We start from the raw sequence: 24395 nt of genomic DNA, 5'->3' as shown, positions 1-24395 counted from the left end.
GGTGTAAAACACACATGGAAGATTTCTGCTCTCAGTTCTATCAACCACATAACTTTCAGAGATAAAAAAATTCAGGGGGAAGAAAGGTCAAAGCCAAGGAAAAGATTCCATACCTTTTACGTAGGCCATCTTAGAATAATTCTAACAGGTGCTGGAAAATTACTATTCTTGTTTGAAACCACGGAATGTACAACAGCACATACCTTGACTGTGGCTCTAGGGCTGGAAAATTACCTTTTCAAATTGTTTGCTTTCTTCTCCCTAGACTGCTTTCTACTGTAGGATAATGTACAGGGACCACATCACTCTTCCCATTCCCACCATTTATACAGTCCCTCAAAAACAACCAATTGGGTGCATACAGCCATGAAGCAAATGGCAGTGGGAAATGAGGTGTTCAGGTGCAATAAAGCTTCCCCAGCTTCCTAAAGCCCTGCATGTGATCATCAGAGGTGAGAGGTGTGAAATGGTATGGTTACAAGGTAAGTGGTGGGGAACACAGAGCTCTACATAACGAAGCTTCTATACCACTTACCTGTCTCTCTGTGCTACTCAGGTATCTCTACAATTTCTCTGTCATGGGGAATACATCCTTCTCGACCAAAAAAAAGGCTTGGGGTGTGTGTGTCTGTCTTCTGTGAGCACATGGGTGCTTTACTGATCAGACTAAGCACTTGAGTATGGAAGAAACACAAGCCACTAGTGTCCCCTTTTTGCTAGATGCATACAGGAGCCTACACACAGTATTGGCCACCTGATGGTTTCTATTCCTGTCCATTTGCTTTCCAAAGAGACTGAAGCCCTGTCACACTTGTGGTCTGTGCTGGCTATGGTCTTCTTAAGCCTCTTTTCTGTACCAGCATTTTTTATCACTGCCCTGACATATTTTAGAACAACAGCAAGTTGTTTAACTGCATATTCCCAGCACAGGGACGAAAAACGCTGGTGTACATTGAAGGGTCTTTTTTTTTTTTATTTGTACAGAGTATATCAGATAACAGTGCTTTCACCTTGCCCTTGGACAAAATAAGACTATGTAAATATTTAGCACTGAAAAATAAACAGCAATGTCAAATTAACAAATTGTTGTACTACGGTGGCACTGGAAGAAGCCCAAGTTCCATTTGGTCGTCTGCAGCATCAGCAGCAGGGAAAACAGACTCTCAGGGCTATCCAGACAACAGCATGGGGAAGCTACAGTGTTAACTACATAAGACAATTTAAAGTATTAGTTGGACAGTGTGATACCAAAGATGTTTTTCCAACAGTCTCTTGTTCTTACTCTCTGTTTTGGCGGCTCCAGTTTGAGAATTACAAATAGAGCAGGGTGGAAGCAAAAGGGAATAATCCAAGTGTCAGGGAGTCTTTACTGTGAATAAAAAAAGGAAAAAAAAAAAAAAGAGAGAGAGAGACTTCAAAGCAGAAACCAGTTACTAGAGCTTGAACCACAGCTATTAGAGGAACTATTATAAGTCTGTCAAGTAGCAATTAGACTACTTTGCAAGAATATTAAGAGCACGTATCTTCACTTCGGAGAAGGATTTGAAAAGGGCAAAAATAGAGAAACTTTTTAGTTTATGGAGTACTCTCTACTGCATTTCAGTTACTTATTTCCTGTTTATTTTCCACTTGAAAAATCACATCCCAGAAACATAATGTAATTTTTAAAAACTTGCATTTATGACCATTCAATTTAAAATGTTTTGTTGAAAAAAATACAAAAAACAAATGGAATGCTGTAAACAGATTTAAGTCAGCCACAAAAAACATTCTGACAGATGTTAGCATCTGTGAACATGGATCTTTCATGACAGTCCTTTCCAATCTGGGCTCTTTTCAAATAAGAATACCTCCAGAGTTTTTTTATGTTGTTTTTGTTTATTTCAATAAGCTTTATGAAACGTAAGGTAGGTTTTCCATACCAGAAGGACGACTTTTCAATATATTAATCCATCTCCTTGGAATGCTAGTTGCAGCATCTGACACTCAACTTTTATTTGTGCCTGTTGCCAGGCGTTGACCCATTGATTAGATCTGTGTTAAGATAAACAGCAGAGATCACTGGATGAAGAAAAAGGGGAAAAAATTAAATCTAATTTAGAAATTAATTAGTTCTACAGGATTATCACTTGCCAATAAAACTGTTTTACGAAGAATTACATACGAACAGACTACTCAGAAACTTGCAACAACTTGCTAGACCACAATGAATTACAGCAACTGACTATCATGTTTCTGTGGGCCTGCTCAGAAAGAGAAATGTGATTGTCCTCACTTCTATTTCTCCCAGCCACTCAAACAAATCCTCAGCTCTTCTAAATATTTTGCTCCCCAAGGGTCCTGCTTGCATGGTGGCAGACCTTTCCACTGCTCTGTGATCTGGCAAATGGAAAACAAAATAAAGAGCAAAACTGAAAGAACTACAGATGACAACTAGTGCAAAGATGCAGATCACACTAATTTTTAAAGTAAATATATGATCTTTCTTTTGTTCTTGGAATAGAAAGCTATAGCAGGCTTTGTGCAGGTAGGAAATAGGTTGAAACATGCCAAGAGAAGTGAATGGAAAATTTGTCTAGTCACCCACAGATTTCAAAGTGTGGATTCACAGCTATAGCTAGCATTGTTTTCTGCCAGCAGTGGTTAGCTCTTCATGACAACACCCTTTTCTGTCCAGCCTCCTCACGCAAATCCTCCGAGTGCTCTGACCAGTTTAACTGCCTAATAGTCCTAAAAATGCATCTATTTTAGTTACACTGACTACCACACAACCAGCCCTGTCCTTTAAGGCACAAAACTGACCAGCTCTATTTTTTACTAAACTCACGTGGCCTGGTCAAAACAAACAGATACTGGCAGGAGCAAAATCCAAATTATACACTGCTTTATCCCAGGAACACAAAGTACAAGGCCAACGCAGTGAGTCAGACACCTCTGGGCCAGTGAGCTCCTCAGGTTGACAGGAGTCTCTTTGGGATCCTCATACTTTGTAAGCCAGGACATTTTAAAAAAGAATCAAAACAATTGGGTTTAGACAAACATGTGTTGTGTCATTAACAAAAGTATCTATCTGCCATCAGAGGGGAAAAGGCAGCAAAAAGCATGCCAGGAATGTTGGAAATGGGCAGACAGTCACAGCGAGTCATATTTTCTTCTTTTTTTTTCCACCCCAAGAAACTCCTTCAGCATGAAAAGTCCATTTGCAAGCGCAGTTAGTTATGGGGGAAAAGGCAGATATTTCAACAATAATACAGGAAATGTGGATCCAATTTATGGACAACAGAAGCCGGAGAACTCCTCAGTCTCTGCAAAGATTTCTCAGCATCCTTGGAAAATGCTTTGAATACTTCAGCTGAGCAAACTTAAACCCTTCAAACATATCCCTTTGTCTATCAGTAAAAGGCTATATTCCACACGTGTATTTATGAACAATAAATGCTAGATGCATATAGGCAGCCCCGTAGTTTCTATGTTTCACAAGTGTTAGTTTTAATCAACTAAATTAATCTGCTTCCTTACAATCAAAATAGAGGTTTCTCCCACAACTTGCCAGTCTCTTACTAGAAACCGGATGCCTTGAACCAAATGCATCACTTCCCCTACTCCACATTTAATTTCATGTTTCTTTGCAGTTTATTGTGGAGGTTTTTATGCTTCCCTGTGCCAACAGCATCTAGGTTATTGTGGAGTGCTACAAAAGAAGATATGCAGTAAACCAGCCTGTTGAAAATACTAATCAATTAGGTATTATTGTACCTTGATATCCAATTAGAATTTTTTGTTTATGAAACAATGAATAATCTAACTCATCTTGCCTCATAAAATACAAACCTTGTTCTTAGGCAGTTTTACTTTACAGAAAGAAGTTTAAAATAGGGGTTTTTAGTTACAAAAGAATAAGCCATCAGTTGGTTCGAAGGACTGCCAGAGGGCCTTTTTGCTCACTATCAGGTGACAGACATAGATGTTTTTGGTAGAGGAGGTCTCATGTGGATGTTTATCAGCCACGGAAATAGCAGCTGAAAAAGCAGCAAGAGGTGTTTTTCATTCCTCAGTCTGTAAAAGAAGTGTTCGTTCTCCCCTTTGCAAAAGAGAAAGTGGGTTGGTTTTTTTGATTCAGGATCCAAAGCACAGTCTGATAGCTGTGAACAACAACAAACAAACAGTTTTCTGAGCTATCTATGAAATTTGAGGAACTTTTAAGAGACCAGTTTAACAACTGCACATGAGAATACCCAGCTACAGCATGTACGTAGAAGCAACAAGCTCTCATTTTTTATTTCATTTCTATTTCACGTTTCACCTAAGAAGCGCAATCTAAGATTTCTGCTTTCTTTCACCCCATTCCTGTGAAGGGTGTGGGCTCAGGCAGGTTAACTACCTCAAATTGTGTGACTGCAAGTTAAGTGTACTTTTGGTAAAGAGTTGGAAATTAAAAAAATCAGCTTGAATAACAGTCTGTCAGCTGCCCTGACATTTGATCAAATGTAGCTCTCTGGAAGAAAATCTACATGGAGGACTACTGTCCTCAAAACCACATATCAATGTGGGCTGGTAAAGTACTTTTTCTTTTTAAAAAAATATATATGTTATAGTAAGAATGAATTAAATACAAAGCAAAGAGTCCACACAACAAGATGTATCAATTACTTTAAAAAAATAATGTTCAATATAACTATTATATGTAAAAGAGCTCCTAAAAATGTTGGGGACAAGGCTGTTGATAATTACTTTCCTGTGGGTGATGACCAAGCTTGTATTTTAGGAAAGAATAATCTTCGTAAGTTCCTTCTGGAGAAATTTTATTTCTGTAAATTACCCAGTGGCTTACAAGGTACCAAGAATTGAGAGAATTCTAGTATTTCAAAAACTCAAGAAGAAGAACTGTTGAGGACACCACTATCCACCTGCAGGGTGGCTCAGAGGAACTCAAATTCTTCAAAACTGAGAAGAAACCTTTCAAAGCCTATTGCAAATTACATCTGGAGAGTTCTCAACAGGACCTGTTAAACTAATTGCACATCCCCATTCAAGTCCCAAACTCTGCAGGAAGAAATGTTTACTTATGTCCTGAAAGGCTGAACCTAGAACCTCAATACAAGCTCTTCTACTATAATGCATTTTAATCATCTTCCTGAGTGAAAATAAAATCTGATACATCTTATCTTTCAAAATTTGAAGCCAAATGAACCAAAAGCTAGTGCAAAACCAAAGGAAGAAAATGCAATAACAGACACAGCTAACACAGATGCAGGGTTGCTGAGAAAAACTGAAATCAGTCTTTGGCCTCAAACCTTGAGAATCATAAAAGGAGAAGGAAAGAATTCAATGGTTCACTACTGGTCAGAAAGGAAAACTGTTTGCCATATCTTTTTTATTTAAGAAAACGAGGTCCAGCTCTTGATTCCTTCCACTGTAAACAGAACAGTGTTAGAATGCAAAGACTAAAACATAAGAGGCTAAAACAACTGGTTGAAAGCTGTATGTTCCATGGGGTTTGCATGTAATGTTTCCACAATGCTGCTCATGTTTTGATACCACAACACTTTTTACTGTAGAGGAATCTTAACTGCTGTGGCCTCCAGATTTCCAGAAGTCAACAGGATCTTTTTCCAGTGACTTCACAACGGAATATACACCTATGTTTCTCTAATAGTATCTGCGCAAAATCCTCATTATAGAAAAGCCTTTCATTTCTGTGTCTCTCGATGTATTTCTTTTTTGTTTCAAAAGACCATTGCATGAGCATAACTCACTACCAGAGCATACCAGAGACTGAAACAGGCAAATGGGATGTAACAATTATTCTGTGAAGCTCAAGGAACAGTATACGATGTTCTCAATTAACTTGTCACTAATTCATTTTCAGTGTTCCTGTCATCTGTTGATGACGTAAACATAGACAGATCCTTTCCTTCCCTGGGCAGGACTACTTCTGTGTCACACTATACCTATGAAAAAACGGCACCACTCCCATCAACAGCCCCATGCCTTCCTTGCTGAGTGTGCTTATTCCCCATGGGCTGACAACTAAGAATGACATTTCTGAACTCCCTCCTCTTTGGTTTCTCATATATCACAGCCTCAACAAAGAAATTGCCATGCATCTTATTACTCACCTAACATTTGGTGGATCTGAATTCATGCCAGGTGTTGCACAAAGAGGCTTATTTCCTTGAGTATGGCTCCTGTACCCTTCTCTTGCAGGCAAACAGTACACCCTCTGGATAACGACTCGTACCTGCACCTCTCTCCACCCCATGGCTCCCTGGCTTTCAACCATGTCAAGCAGAGAATCATTAACAGCACTCAGCGCCAAGGGATGCTGTTTTGAATCACCATTGTTACGAAGTTGTGGAGCACAAGCAGCCTGGTGAAGGAAAACCCATTAAGAGAAACATTCCAGAGAACCTTGAAACTGTGTAGAGCTAGAGAGGAAAAACGTCAGCATGAAAAATCAAGTTTCAAGTGCAAAATCAGTTTCAAAATACTTACTGCTCCTAAGGTAACTTGCAGACTAGTGGCCAGTTATTTATTGTGTATTTTTAATAAACACTCAAGAGAGTTGCACACATGGTGTGCTTCTGTATTTAACTGGTGCTCTGCACTGAGCTAACTCAACCCCTGAGAGATGATGGTGACACCAGCAGGAAAACAGAAAACAGATATTAGCCCTTATGATTCTTCCCCTTGAATGGAGTTTCATTTTTACTTCTTTGATGTTCTGTTCCTTCCTCTTCTAAAAAAAGAGTGAAATTCATCTTGAATGCTTCCGGACTTTCAAATAAAGTTGGAAATGAACAGGTGCCTTTTATAGACTAGTAAGCTAGTCCTCAGACTTACACATTTCAATGGAAAATATTTCAAAGTAAAAGAATTAGATGATTAATGAAAAATACAAAACTTTTAAGGCAAAAACTTTAACTTATTTTTTCACTACTTTAAAAACATATTTTATTAATAAAACCTTCCAAACTTGCAAAATAAACTTCATGAACACTGCAGTTTGCCTTAATCTAAATTAGTAATGTAATTTATCTTAATTTTAAAATAAATCTCTCTCGATAAAAATTGCATGCAGGTATAGACTAACATGGTCAATATATATATAGGTCCCTTTGCAGCATGAACCAATTTTCTATTTTCACAATGAGACCTGTTTTTATAAAAAGCTGGATGCCAAGAAAGGTTTTCAGAGTATCACAGACTGTACCATAAGTATTATACACCAATAAAGAAGAATTTGCAGTATTTAAAAGAAAATTGTGGTACAACACTACCCTTTGTCTACAAAGTAGTTGCAATAAAACTTGTCTACCAAGTTTTAAATGAAGTGGTTTGTTTGTTAGGAGCAATGAGGGGAACAAGTAAATTGTTCTGGTTTTCAAATACCACAGTAGAAGCTTTTTACAAGTCAGAGTTGAAGCAAGAAAGGCGATTAGGATTTGATTTATGTAACTTTTTAATTCTCAGGCCTATAATGGGAATTATATATAAGGCAAACACAAAATGTTGACACTCATTGCTCCTCAAACTTGAAGGGCCAAACTTCTCAAATATTAAGAACCATTTAGGTAGCCAATATAAAGCTTTTACAAGAGCCTTACTTTCAGAAAGTGCTGGCACAGACTATGAAGAAAACAAATCTCTTAAAATACCTCAGCTTGTATGACCACAGTTACAGAAATGCAGAGTCAGTAGTCATTTTAATACAAATAAAGTCAAAACGGGAAAGAAAACAAACTGAAGGGGTAGGAATGGGGGATGATGTTATCAACTGATGCTTTAAAGAAAGGATAGGATCAATAAGGAAATGAGTTAAGATAAAGGAATAGGAAAAAGGAATGCTTATTTAAAATAGAATCTTGAGTGAGTTACAAGAAAACAGCTATTTTTTAGCTATTCAGCTATAAAGAATATGAGAAAAATCAATGAAAAAAACAAGTTATAATTACTGTTTAGCACAGTAGTGAGATTTCAGCAAAATAACCTCACAGCAGTTCAGCATTTGGATGGACTAAAAGCCTCTACTAAGAAAATATTATTAAAATAAACACTGCATATTAATTCAGCCTTGACTAAATGAAAGGGGAAACCAAACAGGTCAGTAATTTACAATTTTTGTTTTTCTTATGATTTCCAAACATCTGCTCACCAACTTCTTACCAAGTGCTTAATTGTGAACCAAATGGACCATACCTGATTATCTGAAGGTTCCTGGTGTAACTTATCATCAAGGTCATCTAGTCTGAAGGTCTGTGCCAAAGATATAATATTCTTCCTGATAAGCATCTTTGTAAGACCATATGTCTTCTCTCTGGCTTCTGAATGTTCACTGAGTATCACCTTCTGACTAAAGTAAGTGTTCATGATAACAGGAACATCTGCATTTTGGAGAAGCAGTTTTTGCCTGGAAAAAACAATTTAAGTGGTATCAAATCCATTACAAGTTAAACTACTGATAAGCACTATTTAAAAATGTGTGCTGCATTGCATTTCTCTCACCTTTTTTCTATATTTACCACCAAAACATTTCAGAGGTGTGTTATCCTAATTGCAAATTACCCATCCCACAGAGTCGGCTTGGCTCAGCCATCTTAGCTCAGGCATAGCCCTGGGCAATTGGAGATCCACTGCACCCAGGGACAAGTTACACATGGAAGCCAGCTGAGCTGCTGAGCCCCATCTGGTTTCACACAAATGCTACTTGGTGTCTCTGTGTTGTTAGCACAGAGCACCAGGACCCTCTGCATACAGTTACTGAGGTGAAAGCCATGAACAGAAGACTATTAATCCTGCTCCGTGTTAATTCAGAGCACTGCTCCGCTGGACCCAGCCTGACCCTTGCAGGACATTCTCTGGTGAGTGCTTGCCACCAACCCAAATCCATTCTCATGCAGCTGGCAGCAAGCTGCTTCTTCCTCCTCTATTTTTCTAAAAGCAAAATCCTATGTTTTTCTTACACTATGCTGTATATTATCTTGCCTGTGCATTTGTCACTGTAATAAATGTGCTCTCCTAGATCCAGTTTTGGTTTCTAGTGCCAATGTAAATTCCCAAACAGCTCCACAAGCAGCAATTTCTTACCCACCAGATTAAGGGAATGTTTGCAGAATCTCTAAACACACGATAATTTCATGCCAAAGCATGTGTTGATGTTGGGTTTTTCTTATGCTGGTATCACAGTCGCACATTTAGAAGTACACTTTTTATGCTCAGAGGACACACATCTAATGAAGTCAGCTAACAAAACCAACCAGTAATCTCATTTTCTACAGACCATCAAAACAGACCAAAATCAACTTGGTGACTTTACCGCATTCTGAATTTTTCTACTATTAGATTTTTATCACCTAGGAGTAAAACAAGGCCTCCTGCCTTGGCAGCAAAGCTGTGCTGACCCGAGTTCAGAACTTCACCCTCTAGACTGCTCAGCAGTTATATTATGGAGATGAAGCAAGTTTCCACATCTGTGACATTGTTTCTCAAAATGCAACCATACAGAGTTAAAAAGCAAAATGAAACAATGAAACACTCAAAAATACTTATTTCTGATCTCAGTCCATACAAGATCTTCACCACGGTCTCTTTTATAACAGACGCCTTCGTTCTTTAGAGAGTGGATAGCTAAAGGGAGATTGATGTATTCATATTTTCAAAGGCATAGGAAGAGTTGCAGCAAGTTTTAAATATAATCCCTGTTATTTTATAATTAGGAAAATAAAACAACAGCCAGATGATCTCTGCCTTTTAGGAAAAAAGGATACATTTAAAACTAAGCTCACAACTTAGAACTATGAATCACACATATAAATTATGAACAAGATGCATTGCTTCTACTGTGAACACTCAGAGAAGTTATGATTTGAAACAGAAAATTCATGAAAAGTTACAGCATAAAACTAAGTCCTGAACTTCACCACAAAGAAGCCTTACTGCCATCTGTGAGCTCCCCCGATTTAGGAGAGCAGCAATTCATGTCTAAGGGACACCGAGTCCCTTGACTTCAGATGAATTTGCTAACAAAGCTCCCAGTTAAGAGCATGACAGTAGCTCATAAGGCTGCTGAACTGACATTGCTTGATAATTTTCTGCATTACGGGATTAAAACTGAGGAATTAGCTTGGTCAGCAAACTGAAACACCTCTGTTTCTATGAGATTTTTAAACTGGCACTTACCCCCTTTTTTCTAGAGAACGGAAATGTACATAAAGCTTACTACAGATCTTGGAACAGTTTGGGCTGTCTGTATTTGCAGATGTGTAATGAAAATTTTAGCACCTTCTTTCTTGAGATGTCTGTGTTCAGACCCAAAGTAAACAGGAAATCTCTCTGAACACGAGACCATTACGTCACTAATGTCAGAAGAATGTTTGCTTGATCTAAAACATCTCATTCTCTAAAAAAAATACTGACGTTAGTAGCAAATCATTTGTAGAAACTTTGAGGTTTATGGTTTTATTTTTATTTTCCTGAACAGGAAAATGTGATCAGGTTTTTAACTTTCTTTTTTTTTAAGGCAGGTAGGTTTTACCGATACCCAAGTGACGTGTGCCTTGCTTTTGCTATGCTTATGCATTCCATGTCTCGAGTACTTCTATAATCGCCAAGAGCTTTCCTGGTGAAGCACTCATTATGTCATCATATCTTTACATGGGTAATGCATAAAATAATGGCTAGTTGGTATTTCCACAAAGGAAAAATGGGGACATATATACATTTCCAGAAGAAGCTTCCCATTTCTTAAATGCAATTAGTTCACTAAAAACACTCTCCTGAAGAAATCACTTGGTTTAGACCTGCAAAAATGTGCACAGACTTAGCGGTAATTCTTCAGTTACATCAGAGGAATATTCACATATATCTACTTAAATCTTCCCTATTTCACAATGGACAGATAACTCACGATGAAAAGAACCAGGAATAAATAGAAATAAATCCCAATTGAAAGAAATAACAAAAAAGTTTGTAATAAGCTCATTATTTTGTGCAGTTAGATGGCTGAATGGAAATATTTTGTAAGTATACATACACATAGAAAACATAAAATTATTTATATTTTGCATACAATATATAGAATAATTGTACTGTTTATTTACATTATTACCAAGTTTTATATACATTCTTCAATATGAAGAATAAAATTATTAATATAGTATCAATTAATTGAATGAAAACTCTTTTTCCAGAAATTCTTTCTAGTATTGCTCAGCAAAATCAAGCTCTGCGGGATGGGAACTTTGACTGTCATCATGGCAGAAATCTCTGCATTGCCCCTGTATATTGTTTATACTTTTCTCTTTGCAACAAAGGCAACCACGCTAGAGACACATGTATACCTTAATTCTTTTTTGTCTGTTTGACAGGTACAGATCAGGGCAAAGAAAACCCAACAGGCTGGAAGATTTGGCACAAAAAAAATCCCTTCCCCAAGCAATCCCTGCATGTGTTGCCCCTGTGCCTGAGACACCATAACTGATCACCTCAACTTTAAGCATCTGTTCCAGCTGCAGATTCCCTATACCCAGAAGCAGCCTTACTCTAGAATACAGAGTACACTCTGTAGTATCCTCTTAGACATAAAGTGTTAAATCAGCATTGCAAGCTTTCTGTGACCTCTCTTAAATAGCTTCTTTTCTATCTCCTTCATTATATTTTAAAAGTTAGTTTTCAAAGAATGAGAGACATCATCTCATTCAGCTAACCACAGAGATGATGGGGGAAAAAAAAAAAAAGCTCATCACAGATTACAAACCCCCCTGAAACAATCTATTGTCCTCTCTGATTTTTCTTGCTCAGAAAAGGATATTTAAAAGTTGGATTAGTAGTTGACTTCCTTTGTAACTGCCTTTAGACCTTTGTAATGACATGAAGTAGAGACTGGGAACATTCTATACTACAGGGCATTATTTTCCTGGTATGTAGACCATCAGCAATTGCTGTAACTGGTCACATGCTAAAGGAACATGAGGCAATAATGTTATTTTTTTTATTTTCCAGCAGCAGCTTGCTTCTCTGTCCAAGAATGTAGCTTTCTTTTTCTCTTCCTCCCTCCTACAATGGAGGCTATCTGGCCAAGTAGAAGCAGGAGATGTCCTTGCCCACTTCTACGTTAATTGTGGTCTGTCCCCACCCGAGATGCGAAACGCTGCAGAACGTACAGCATGGCACTGGGTAAAGGAGCTGACGTTTCAATTTGGGGCAGGGTCTTAATCCTGGGGCAAACAACCAGTGGGTTTGCACTGTGGTCTGCCCTGCACAGCCCATCCACAGCCAGCGAGGAGTTGTGACTCCAGCAGCAGCGAGCTCACAAACCACACGCTTCCGCTCAGTTCTGCTGACATCAAACGGTGGTGCTGGTTCATGAACTTGAGAAGACTCTGGATCACTTTAAATTAGAGAACATATTTTTTTGTTCACTCTCCCTGGGTATTTTACTGGGCTTTTGTTTTTTGTTGTAGTTTTTTGGTTTTTTTTTTTCCTTTACAAAGTGTAAAATGCCTAGAGTGGTTTTTTTTGAAGAGTACACTGCATTAAATGAACACTCTTAACATTTCAGTGACGTACAACTTGCACTGTAATTATGAAACAGGCTATTCTCAAGTCTCAGAACAATGATCTCTGTGTAAAGAAGGTTTAACATCCACCAAAGCAGCACAGCAGTAGTACATGTAGAAAAAGAGTGTGCCAGAACCTTACACTGTTGCCCAGAAGTATGAGGAATCATTGCACATAGGAACAACATACAGGGCCCATCCCTGACTTCCTAGGAATCGCTTGTTTTATCCAATGTAGAGGAAGTTGCTCATGCTGCCTCTTGCTTAGGGTTGTGTAGCATTTGCAATGCTTTATCTGTGAAATGTCCAAGAAATGCCTGAGCATTGAGCTAATGATAATAACTAAGAAACAAACCCTCCCAAAACCCCAAAAAAACTTAACAAGTTCAGACAGATCTCTGCCCACCTATCACCCAAGGACAGTAACTATCTTCTCAGTATATACACCAAATCAACAGGCCATTTGGGACAGACCTGCTTTCTGCCATGCCTAGAGATTGCCCAAACACAGACTTTTCATCCATGAATGAGTAATCTCACCACTTGTGTGTGAGTCTCCATCAGCGTCACTGACTACCCCTGTAACGCTGCACGGACACTGCGATTCTGAGCTCACATTTTACAGTACCTAACTTCTTCCCATGCCCCAACGTCAAAGACAGAAAACAAAAATCAGCTGGTATCTCTTTCTCTGAAATTACCTTATTCAAAGCAACAGATTATTGTGGTACAAGTTCTCAAGGCTGGTTGTACTCTTTTCCCCATGAAAAAACAGCACTAACCATCCAGACCAACGTCCAGAGTCACATATGGCAAACATACAATTCTCAGCTGTGTCAGGTTTCCAAACAAATGTGGCTTTGGCACCTCAGAGTAGCAGGTCTGCAGAAGATGTAACAACAAAAAGCTACCCAAGCTATGTCTGAAACTTCTGCTTTTAAAGTATGATACTTTTATTTGTGAATAGAACAGCTAGATACTTGTTTTGTTCCCCTACTGGAAAAATACTTTGTCTGAGGACTTATTCCATGACTCCAAGAGACAAAGAAAAGAACAAGAAGCTGTTAAATGTATAGATTTGTTACAACCCAATCTGTCACCATTTGTCACTGAACCTTAAGCACAAAGCAAACTGAGAAAATCAGTAAAACAACACAAGTAATGAAAATAAATCTTTTCTATTGCAGTGTAAGTTCTTTCTGCAAAATACTACTGTACTTTTCAACAAAATTACCTGTAAACCTAAGAAATCACTCCAGGAAGAAATTACAGTACACAAAGCCAACATTTTTATCACTACATCATTTTACTAATTTCAGAGTAATCATATAAACTAACCACTGGCTTGCCATAGTGCTGCCTTTTGAAATATGACACCCTGTAGCATGAAAAAAAGTTGTATGGAAATTTTCACATTTAAGAAGAGCTCTGCTATAAAAAGCTTGTGGTTAACATTAAGCATTATTATACCACGCACCCAGTGCTCTCACCTCTGCAGGGAGCTGCACTGTGTGCTAACTGAAGGGGATGTACAGGTCTTCTGAAGTAGGAAAGCACAGATGGGTATCAAACCAAATCTCATCCACCTCCAGGAAATTATTCTAATATCAGGCTTTACAAAGACTGGAAAGCAGGGAAGTTTCTCAGAGCTCTCCAGCCACTTATTTTTGGCTATGAAGAAAGCACCTGAAATTTCTAGCATTCTGGACCTAAATTCATCATGATGAGTCTTAACCTTTGGCACCACCAAAACATAAAATTCCACTCACAGGTAGTGCTTACGTACAAAGTGGCATGGAAATGATCTCTTGAGCTGACTGGGGTAATACCTTTGAGAGAATTCACTATAACTCTACTCCAACTGGGATGCTGAGATTTTTTTAAATACCTAATACGTAAGTCAGACACAAAACAATTAGTATTAAAAAACCTGCACACAATAAAGCATTAAATGGGAAAGTTGCTTTAAAAACAGAACAAAACCACTCCCCCACACACAGTATGAGGGTGTTACAAGTAAGTAGGGGGATATAAATATCATGGTTATCTTTTCATAATCAAGAGATGAAAGAATTCCAATCTGTGTGTTTACCCCATAGATCAACTTGTGTGACTAGCCATGAGCTCATCATTCAGATTACTTCTTCCCTCTGTTCCCAGTGCTAAACTGCACGTAGGGTTTGAGGTGGCTGAGGCAGCCACCATACACAGAGGGACATACCAGAGGGATTCTGAAAGGAGAGAAAAAGGAAGGAAGCAAACTGCAAAGTGACGTCATATTAAAACTTGTGGTGAGTGTTAGAGAGAACAAAAATGGCTGCACTGGTGTGAGATCAGAGGCCCACCTACCCCATACTCTAGCTTAGAGCAGCAAACAGCAGATGTTTGAAGACTATGAAAATAAAAGCAAGCACCTAGTGAAAGTTCTGCAGAACACTGTCTGATAACTTCTAAAAACTTTCAGTTTAGGGACTTCCTAAGGCAGAAGTAATATCGTTGTATCTAACAGTCTTGGGTAGACTTTTCTTCCAGGAACCTATGTGCCTGCTTTTTGACCACTTGCACATTGACAGCATCCACAACATCCTGTAGCATCCACCATGCTCTACAGTCTAATTACACGCATCTGAGAAACCACTTCCTTTGATTTGTTTTGATCTGTCACCTAGTGGTTACATTGCTGCCCCCCACTTCTTGTTTTTAAGAGGCAGTGAACAATCATCCTTCCTGATGCACTTCCTAATACAGACCTTTATCACATCCTCTCCCAGCCACTGCTTTCTCAAGGTGAAGAGCTCTAGTCACCCTAGTCATTTCTCACAGGGAAGCTGCTCCATATATCTCTTCTTGTCACTCTTCTCTGCTATTTTTCCACTTCTGCTACATATCTTTGATTTGGAAGACTGAAATCCTAATGCAGAAATGCACCACGAATTTCTACAGCGACATCATGACGGTTTTGATGCCATTTCTAGTCAAGTCTTATTTTACCATGTATTTTCCTGATCATTAAATGAAGACTAAGCTGACACATTAATGAAGCAATCAGAACACTAAAAACACATTCCTGGATACCAACAATCCAGACTCCATCATTTTGTATGTGCACTTCACATTTACCTACAATTTCCCGGCAGGAGAGCCTAAGTCCTTCCTCCAGCCCTAGTTTTAGAGCACTATGAGGATGAACACATGCCCCTGTCCATAGGATTGTGAGGACGACAGCATGCCATTAAATACAAACTTGCATAGTGTTCTGTTGTACAAAAAGCTGTCCAATTCTCTGTTTTCTTCACTGGTACCATGGAGATTTGAGGCAACAGGTTACACCAACAACTCCTCTGCCAGTGGATGAAAGATCAGGAGTGTTGCCATTCTGCCACCATTACACACAATGTCACCACTCCTGAGGTATCAGGAGAAGCTGCTTCTCACACCAGAACTCTGCAATATCCACCCAAGCAGCTGAGGGCCATGTGTTAAAATGAAGAACTTGAACTTGAGACTTTCTGACCAAGGTATGGGGAGTAAGGGTACTTTGTTGGTTGGTTCAAGTTTGGAGGACTATTGGAGAAACTTTAATAAATAAATGCCATTTTAAAATGCATTGTTCAATGTTTTGCAGAGATTATTAAGAACACTGTCCTCTTTTTCCATAGACATTTGGCATTTGCTATTGGCAAAGACTCCTTACAAGTCCAGTCTCGCATTCATGCTCACAGGTGTCTTCACATGCACAGCAGCAAGAACAAATAACTATCCCTGAGCAAACTTCAGAAAGACAGATCAATATACACATATGCTCGATTTTATTTAAATATTTTATTATCAAATCTAGTATTAAAAAAACCCCAGCACAATTACTAAATAACCAAAAATCTTCAATCAGACTTGTTCTTATACTCCTGTCTTGCTCTGGTACTCATTTCTGGGCATTTCCTATTGTTTCTTTGCCAGGCCATGAAGCAAGACCAAATTCTGGTTTTATCTGGTGAGGTCACTTTTTATCCAGCCAAATCCAATGCTGTCAGCACAGGAAGAGTAACTGAAAGTAGCAGTCGTTCTGGGTTCTCTGGTAACACAACTGGGAATAACAAAAGGTAGTGAGAGCTTGCTCTGAGCCACAGAGCACAACAGCAAAGCAGAACACTCCTTCTGAGCTGGTCAAACTCTGCTTCAAGCAAGAAGATGCCTCAAGTAGCCTGGAGGTCTCAATGAATATCATCAGGCAAGGCGAAGGCTGAACCCCTGGTACAGAAAGCTGCCCTGCAGAGCTCCACAGGTCTTTAGGCAGGTTACAGACCAAGTTTTCCTCCACTACAGTCCACTTCAGCTTTACTGAGCTGAGAAAAATCCTTTTTTTCACTTTATTTGTTGCCACTATTGATAAATGTGTAACAAAAGTAAAGGTGGTGTGGATAAGCCAGGTAGCACAGAAATCTCTTTTAGGCAAAGTCCTTTCTGCAGTAATCCGCTCACAACAATCATCAGTGAAAATACAGCAGTGCTAGTGACCAGAGTGGAAACTTCTTTACCGAAACATCCTGGTGGAGACATAGCCTAAGTGAAACCTTCTGTGCAAGGAAGAAGTTCAGCGTCTCAGCCTGCCACAGAAACACTGATCGTATGTGATAAAAAAAATACCTTTCTTCTTTTTAGGTTAGAAAACAGCCCTCAATAGTGTGTGTACTTTGAAGTTATCACTCACAAGAATAACTTTCAAAGCTTCATTTTGCTTCCATGCAATACCACATATCTTCTCCCTTAAATCACCATAGGTGGATTCTATGGCATAGCTCTCTCAGTCAAAACAAGAAAAAACACTTTGAGAAATAACATTTAAGTTCAATGTTCTCCTTGATGTTTTTTTCTTTTCTGAAAATCTTAGTATTCCTGTGTTACTTTAAAGACATAATTGCACAGAACAAGCAAAAAATTCTAATTCTAATATTGAAATATTATATGGTCTACAGGTCACTGTTAACTTGGCTTGTTTTGTTTCACTGAACAGTTGCAATGACACTTCGCAACCAGATCACATCAGATATGGGAGAGTTTTCCTACTGCATCACACTATTATATGCTCAAATTTCTTTTTCAGACTCATGTAAGAGGGCTGGTGACTCAGCAGAGCAGAATCAATAATGCAATGAGATGGATGAACCCCTGGACTGTTCTTTGTGCTCCTATTAGACTTCAGAGGCTACACAGCTTCAGCATGTTCTAGGTTTACTTTTCCACATCAAAGAATATTTATTTTTAGAAGGAAACAGTCTTTTATGCTTCAGAGAGAAAAAAAGTTAGATGTATAGTGGAAAGATGAAAGCCCTTATTATTATTTTTTTTTTAAAAGTACATGCAGCCCTGACTCAATTTACTATATTTAAAATACTCCAACATCTACCAACCCAATAAGTTTACCCACCACAATCATCTGTCTTGCACAGTCATATGAACACAACTCCTTAAAACTAATCAATCAAAACTAAACATAAGCCAAGCAGAAAGAAGTGGCAAAATACCAGACATACCATTAAAGAAATAAAACCTAAGAACAACTAAGGACAAGAAGGAGATCTGCATTTTCTTAGAGGAGCTAAGAAAACAGAATTGCAACTCGAGTCATTGCTTGAAGCACTACCACAGTAAAACCTCTACAAGCCTGATACAAACACAACTGCCAAAAAAAAGGGCCATCAATGACCTCTGAAAACTGGAAAGAGTCCTGGCAGCAATGAAGTTGTGACTTATGATCACATAAGGGACAGTTTTCTGATAAACCACTTCAGCTAAAGCTCTCTGTGGAAGCAACCCACTTCCAAGGCAGAGGAGCATTTTGTAGCACGCCTATCTCTCACTATTGCACTCTGCCCTCCCCTGCCAAAAAAGCAGAAACAAAGTCTTTGAAGTTGTGGGAAAACACCTGTAAAAACATACAGATTTTGGAGAAAACTGGTGTGAGAGACATAAGGTGGAAGGTGTGCCGTCACAGACATCTTGGCCCTGGCAAAAACCCTGAAGTTTAAAGTGAGAATGATATTCCAAAAACAATAGCAAAATTTGCCAGTCCAGAGAAATGTTTATGCAATAAAGGGTGAAACAACTCCACTACACACGCATTTCCCAAGCAAACAACCGTAAGTTAATCAAGGGCTCAAATATATCCCATAGCGTTTAACAATGGATGGCATCCCTACTCTCAGGCTTGGAAGCTGCATATCAAGTTTTGGAAGAAGGGATTTTGCAGCCAGATTTGAAAACCTGAGAAATATTAACCTAAAGAAGGAATGCTGACTGACTTCCTATAAAGGAATCATCATGCGTTTCGTTTTTCTTTTCCATGCTGTCCACTCTCCATGTACCTCCACTAAAATAACAGCAAATGCAGTATTGCTGTACAATACCCCAGGCTTTACGTGACGTACACAGGATCTAAATGGCCCCAGTTTTTGAGCCGAGTCACAGGCTATCACAGGCAAAACCAGGAGAGGGAAAAAAAAAAAGACAAAAATGATCAAGCTTCAGCAAAACTACCTGCCTTATCGCCCTCTACAGCTGAAGCACTAGGGGTAAGAAACCATCTTCTAAACTCCAAAAGAAACAAGTTTGTGCCAGCAGATAATGATCCTCACATATAAGCAGAAATTCTTCATTTTTTCCTACTGTGGTGGCAAGACTCTCCTCGATTGCTTATGCATTTATTTTGTCTTTTATTTAGAAGTGTTTCCTCCTCTTTTTCATCCAGGCCAAGGGCCAGCTTCTCTTACATCTCCTTTCCCAAGGAGGGCATCCTGGTCTGCAGTCACCCTGCCAGGCCCTTCCTGCAGTGCTCCTCCTGATGCTGGTGCTCTATGAGGGAGCAGAGCGCTTCATACTCCCATTCATCTGGAATTCAAGATGGACCTGAATAAAAATGATTCCCTTGCTCAACTGCATCACTAAGCAGGATGTGGAAAAAAACATATAAATGCAATGATACTAGATCAGTCTTGCTTTAAGTTCTACAAGTATATATATTCAGGGTATTGTATTTTGACATGTATTTATATATCTTGTTTTAAAACAAAGTTACTTGTATTCTTTACTCTCCTGTCTATCAGTTGCTTAAAAAAAAGAATCATACCTGAAACCACTGAAAAACTGTCTAGTACAAATACTGTTCAAACAGGAGTGAGTCTCTGGGCTGATTTCCTGTATGTAAATGTGCTCAGCTGAAAAAATGTCCAGGGCATGATTCCCAGACTATGGTACAGGAAAAAAGAGGAGTTCCCTGGCTTAGCTAAGATCAGAAGGAAGACACAAGGGACTCATCCAGGGAAAAGAGGGCAGTCCGTGACTCTCGTATGTGTGTGCACACACACACACACAGAAGTGCAGGTACATGCGTGTGCGCTCCCCTCCTTGCCTTGCCTGCTCCCCTCCCTGCCTTGCCTCTGCCCTGGGGGGGTGGGTGAGCTGGCGCAACATCCCCTCAAGGGAACAAGCTCTTGAAAGATCTGATATGACATTTTTACATTCAACTGACTGCATGCAACATTCCTTTAAAAAAAAAATTATCTGTTTGCTTGCTTGAAGCGTCACAAAGATAATATTCACGTCTGTGACCCTGACTGTCTCTGGTCAAGAGGCAGAGAGATTGTGCAGACTGTGTTGCCTTCCAGCACCCCTGGGACGCCTGCCAGAGAACAGAGCTGCTGTCCCAGAGGAGAGGGTCAGATCCCCTAGCCTTCAGCTAACACTGTTAGCACTCCCTCTGGTAACTGCTGAGGAGGTGAATCGCACACACAGAGGACTTGGCCTGCACAGCCCTACACCTGTGTTACTGACGTACACTGCAAAAACTTCAGTGTCCTCAATCTGGGGTAAAAGTATTAATTTTTTCCTTTAGAGAACCTTATCCCCACATCACTTGTCTTTCCATTTCTTCTTTATCATTGCTGACCTCCAAATTCCTACACCACCACCCTCTTTCAGCATCTACCAAAACATTCGTATCTGTTTTCTACATTGCGGTTACATGTCCATGTGGGCTGAAAATCTTTTAAAGAATCTTATTTAAACACAGCTTCATCATTCAGATACTCTTTGGGCAATGAGCTATGCAGAGCCAAGCAGCATTACAGAATCTTATTTCAAAGCCTGTTTCCACTACTGGAGCACTCGTTTTAAAGTGAATCTAAATTACTGCCTTTCCCATAAAAACTTGCTTAAGTGCATTTTAAAAGAAATGTTGCCAAGTGCAGAAATGCAACCTCTGCCCTTGGAAGTCCTTGAACTAAAGTTTGCTGAAGGCTCCCAGGTTAATCCAGGGCAGAATAGGTCTGTGTTTGTTCAGTCCTTCTGCTCTCCCACCCAACATGCACTCCTGGAGATAGGATACCCAGATAAGCAGAACTACAATTTCACCTGATAGGGCTGATCTGTTCATCACACCCACCACCGTTTGCCTCCACACCAGTAAGGACATAAACTAACAAAAAAGCTGATTGTCAAAAGCATCATGCGCATTTTTCTATGTCTCAAGCTCATCCTGCCATGACAGCGGTCTGTATAAGACCTCCTGCTGCCACAGACCATGACCACAACTGAACACGTAATGACAATAATGAACATAATTTGCATGGCTACATATATGAGCATACAACTCCCTAATTTTATAAACTCATCACAGAACATGTGAAAAGCTTGAGATGCAAGCAGATTTCACCTTTTTTATTCTAAGCTTTTTCTGGGACTGCCATTTTTATTTCAGTCTCCTCTTTAAAGACTAAAAAAAATTTTTTTTGAAGAAATGCAAGGCCTTACTAAGTCCAAGCGTGGTTACCCAATAGAGAGCACCAAAATGTGTATCATCTACTCTGTAACCCACATGCTCCTCCTCTCACTTCAGAAAGCAGGGTTTCCAGGGCACCCAGAATTTCTGGCTATGTCTGATCAGAAGAGCACACATTAGGTTAGAAAGCCTCTTAAAGTCATCCAGGGAGCTTCTCCCCTGTGCTGCCAGAGGGTATCTGGCTTAAGGACACACAATAAACACAACTGTGGCAGCTTAGCAGTCATTTGTACACTTTTCCAAGCTACCTTTTTCAGGTTCTTAAATCACCAAAAACCCGGTCTAACAGCCACCAAACAATTTTAAAAATGTGGTAAAATCACCTATCCACTAAAAAATATGTAGTTATGCAATTTTGTTGGCTTACTTCTGTTTACATAATACAGCTGCATACAAATTGCTGTTGCATTTTAATAAAATTGTAACATTAACAAGGTCCACATGAAAAGCACAAGTAGCTAAAACTTTGAGTAGGCATAGACAGGAAAAAAGACTATGCTAGACCAGAAAACATAGCAAAAGAATATTGAAAATTAGTAATTCAAGCAGCAGAATGAATGGCTGATAAAATTTTAAGCAAACACTTTGCCTCTGTGCTCACTTCTTCTATCGTCTTCTCTGTGGGTGAGCCTTTACTGTGCTTCCATTGCACTGAGTCTTGGACTGTATCAAGAAAGCTACACTTTCTGAAAGGGTAATAATACCTTTTTGCTGCCATAACAGACTCAGCCTTACAGAGAACACTGCAGGTGGGAAGATTAAAAAAATAAAAAATCCATCTAAACATAGACCCACTATTCAATACTGCCTTCATTTTTTGTTTTGTTCTCGCTTTTTTTCTTTCTTCCCAGAAATATTCTTGCCAGCTGTTTTGCTGTCTCTCAGTATTCCAACAGTGACCGAACATCACCATGTGGTGCTGGATCTCAAAGGCAGAATTAAGATTAACAGTGTTATGATTGAGTGCCAGCTGAAGAAATGCAGCTACAAAACCAGACTCTGTGGCTGAGAGCTCATGGCCCCACCCAAGATGCCCCTGAGCATTGAAATTTTCACCCACTTCCCCCCAGAGCCAGGAAAGGGATGGCACTTCCAGAAAGAACAGTCACCCTTGGATGATAAAAAGAGTTTCGACATTGAGACTTATGAGCATTGTCCGATTCCCCAGTCAAAAAATATAATTCAGCTCTATGCTGATATAGGCACAGGAAACCTATACATGAAAAATGCAGGTCAGATGAAGGCCAGTGGGATAAGGACCACAGGTATGTGTAGCCATGGTACCTCATGCTCAGGATGGAAAATATTCCACAGGCTGGCACATTCTTCAAATAGCTTTCTGAAATAATTATTACCACTTAGACCAGTATAACTTACAACAAGTTAAGCAAATAAAATAAATAAATTCCCTAGTTGTGTCCCTTAACCTCATCTACTTATCTTGAAAAGCAAGTCAGTTAGCTTTACTTCCAGTGCTCCTCACTGCCAGACTAAGGTTGCTATGGGGCACACAGTATTTGATTAAAGCAATTATATCTACTGGCATATACATATGTGTTTGTTTTATGCCATGGAAATATCTATATGCTTTTCACAAAAACTGGATATAAAAGATATTAAAGTGAATGCCCTCCTCCCAAACTGTAAACATAGCAGGAAACTTCTAATGTTTGTTTGAAAACACATGCCCTAAGTGATAATCCTGATGGAAAAAAGGAAGTAATTTTGCTTACTCTTTGCCTTCAGGTGGCTCATTAAAACACCTCTTATAAAAGAAAGAGGATATGAGTCTCTCTTGACTTTATGCTGAGGCTAACCATCTTCGGGGAAAGATCCTGGCAGCAAAAGACTGTAAACTCAATTCTTTGTTTTAATTTAGAATTTAATTTGTCAGCAAAACCAAAGTTCATAAAGAAGGCAAATTTTGACAAATTGCAACTGCCATGAGCTCTGCTAAGAGCAGGATGTAACATGAATGTGATTCTTCAAGAGAACAAATTATAATCATTGCATCCAAACAAAAAATGCTTACATTAATAAGTTTATTCTATAGTTTGCCAACTCTTCAGGCTGGCTACTAAGGAGAATTTGCTAACCTCATATTTGTAAGATAAAGTGATCTGCAGCACATCTGCTACATGTCAGCAGGACAAGATGACAGTTGTCCTGTTGAGACTTTGGATTACAGTTAGCCTTTTCTTGCACTATAGCTATAATACCTTAAATCTGAGCTACCTCTAAACAGAAAAAGGTAGTATGAGCAAAGCAGTTTTCCAAATCTCAGAAACCTTGTTCACCCGAGTCATTTGCACCAACAGAGAAAATGTTTGCTTATAAAAATAGTAATTTATTCATGTATCTAAAATAAAATACAGCAGATGTACTAGGTACAGACTAAGAATGTCCGCTGCTCATTTCAGCTATAGTATACTCATAAAAGCAAATGCTTAAGATACACTATGTCAAGTGGACGGGTAGCATGGTAGATTCTGCAGGGAAATGTAATCTATTACATTAGTATTACAAAGACATCAGTAAATAGCTGGAGATGTTCAAAGCCTGAACACTTACCAGACACTCAAGACTGGGACTTACCTAGCTAACTTTATCAACTGGTCCCCTAGACTGTCTTTGCAAAGTCTAGCAAAAACAAACTTCAAAATGAGGTTCATTTGATGTCCTTAAGAGGAGAGGAGACACACTTCAGAAATGCCAACTTCCTTCTCCCTGATTCCTACAAAAGGATGACAGGCCCATACTTGCACAGCTGTACCACATGTGCCTTGAGTTGAATGCTGCCTGCCAGGCTGCTCAGGCAGGGCCAGCACAGCACAGAGGCAATCTGTAACCCAGCAATCCCCATGCCAAAACAGGAGAGATGAGCTCTGCTGTGGTTCTCACAGCATCAGCTGCTCTCAGCTTCGCAAGCTCCATCATCACATCATGGGAGGCTTCACTGGGTTATGAAAAATCATAATGAAATCTTACTACAAACTGCTCCCTGT

The 24395-nt window shown here is 39.2% G+C and overlaps 1 protein-coding gene across 3 annotated transcripts in view; it reads right to left on the bottom strand.

Moving 5' to 3' along the window:
- SPIDR (scaffold protein involved in DNA repair) overlaps positions 1-24395 on the bottom strand; it is a 195776-nt gene that overhangs the window by 60381 nt on the left and 111000 nt on the right. For 2 of the 3 annotated variants that reach the window (XM_032124810.1, XM_032124820.1), the window contains exons 9-10: positions 8200-8410; positions 6120-6370 (exon numbers count right to left, since the gene is read on the bottom strand). The exons of the other annotated variant lie outside the window; for it this stretch is intronic. In XM_032124810.1, coding sequence (XP_031980701.1) covers positions 6120-6370; positions 8200-8410 — 462 coding nt within the window. The remainder of the gene's footprint in view (positions 1-6119; positions 6371-8199; positions 8411-24395) is intronic. 3 annotated transcript variants of the gene reach the window in all.

This window comes from Corvus moneduloides, chromosome 1 (genome assembly GCF_009650955.1).
Source record: "Corvus moneduloides isolate bCorMon1 chromosome 1, bCorMon1.pri, whole genome shotgun sequence".
Taxonomy (NCBI): Eukaryota; Metazoa; Chordata; class Aves; order Passeriformes; family Corvidae; genus Corvus; species Corvus moneduloides.
Note: the sequence above shows the minus strand (reverse complement) of the source record. Positions and strands in the feature narration are given on the sequence as shown.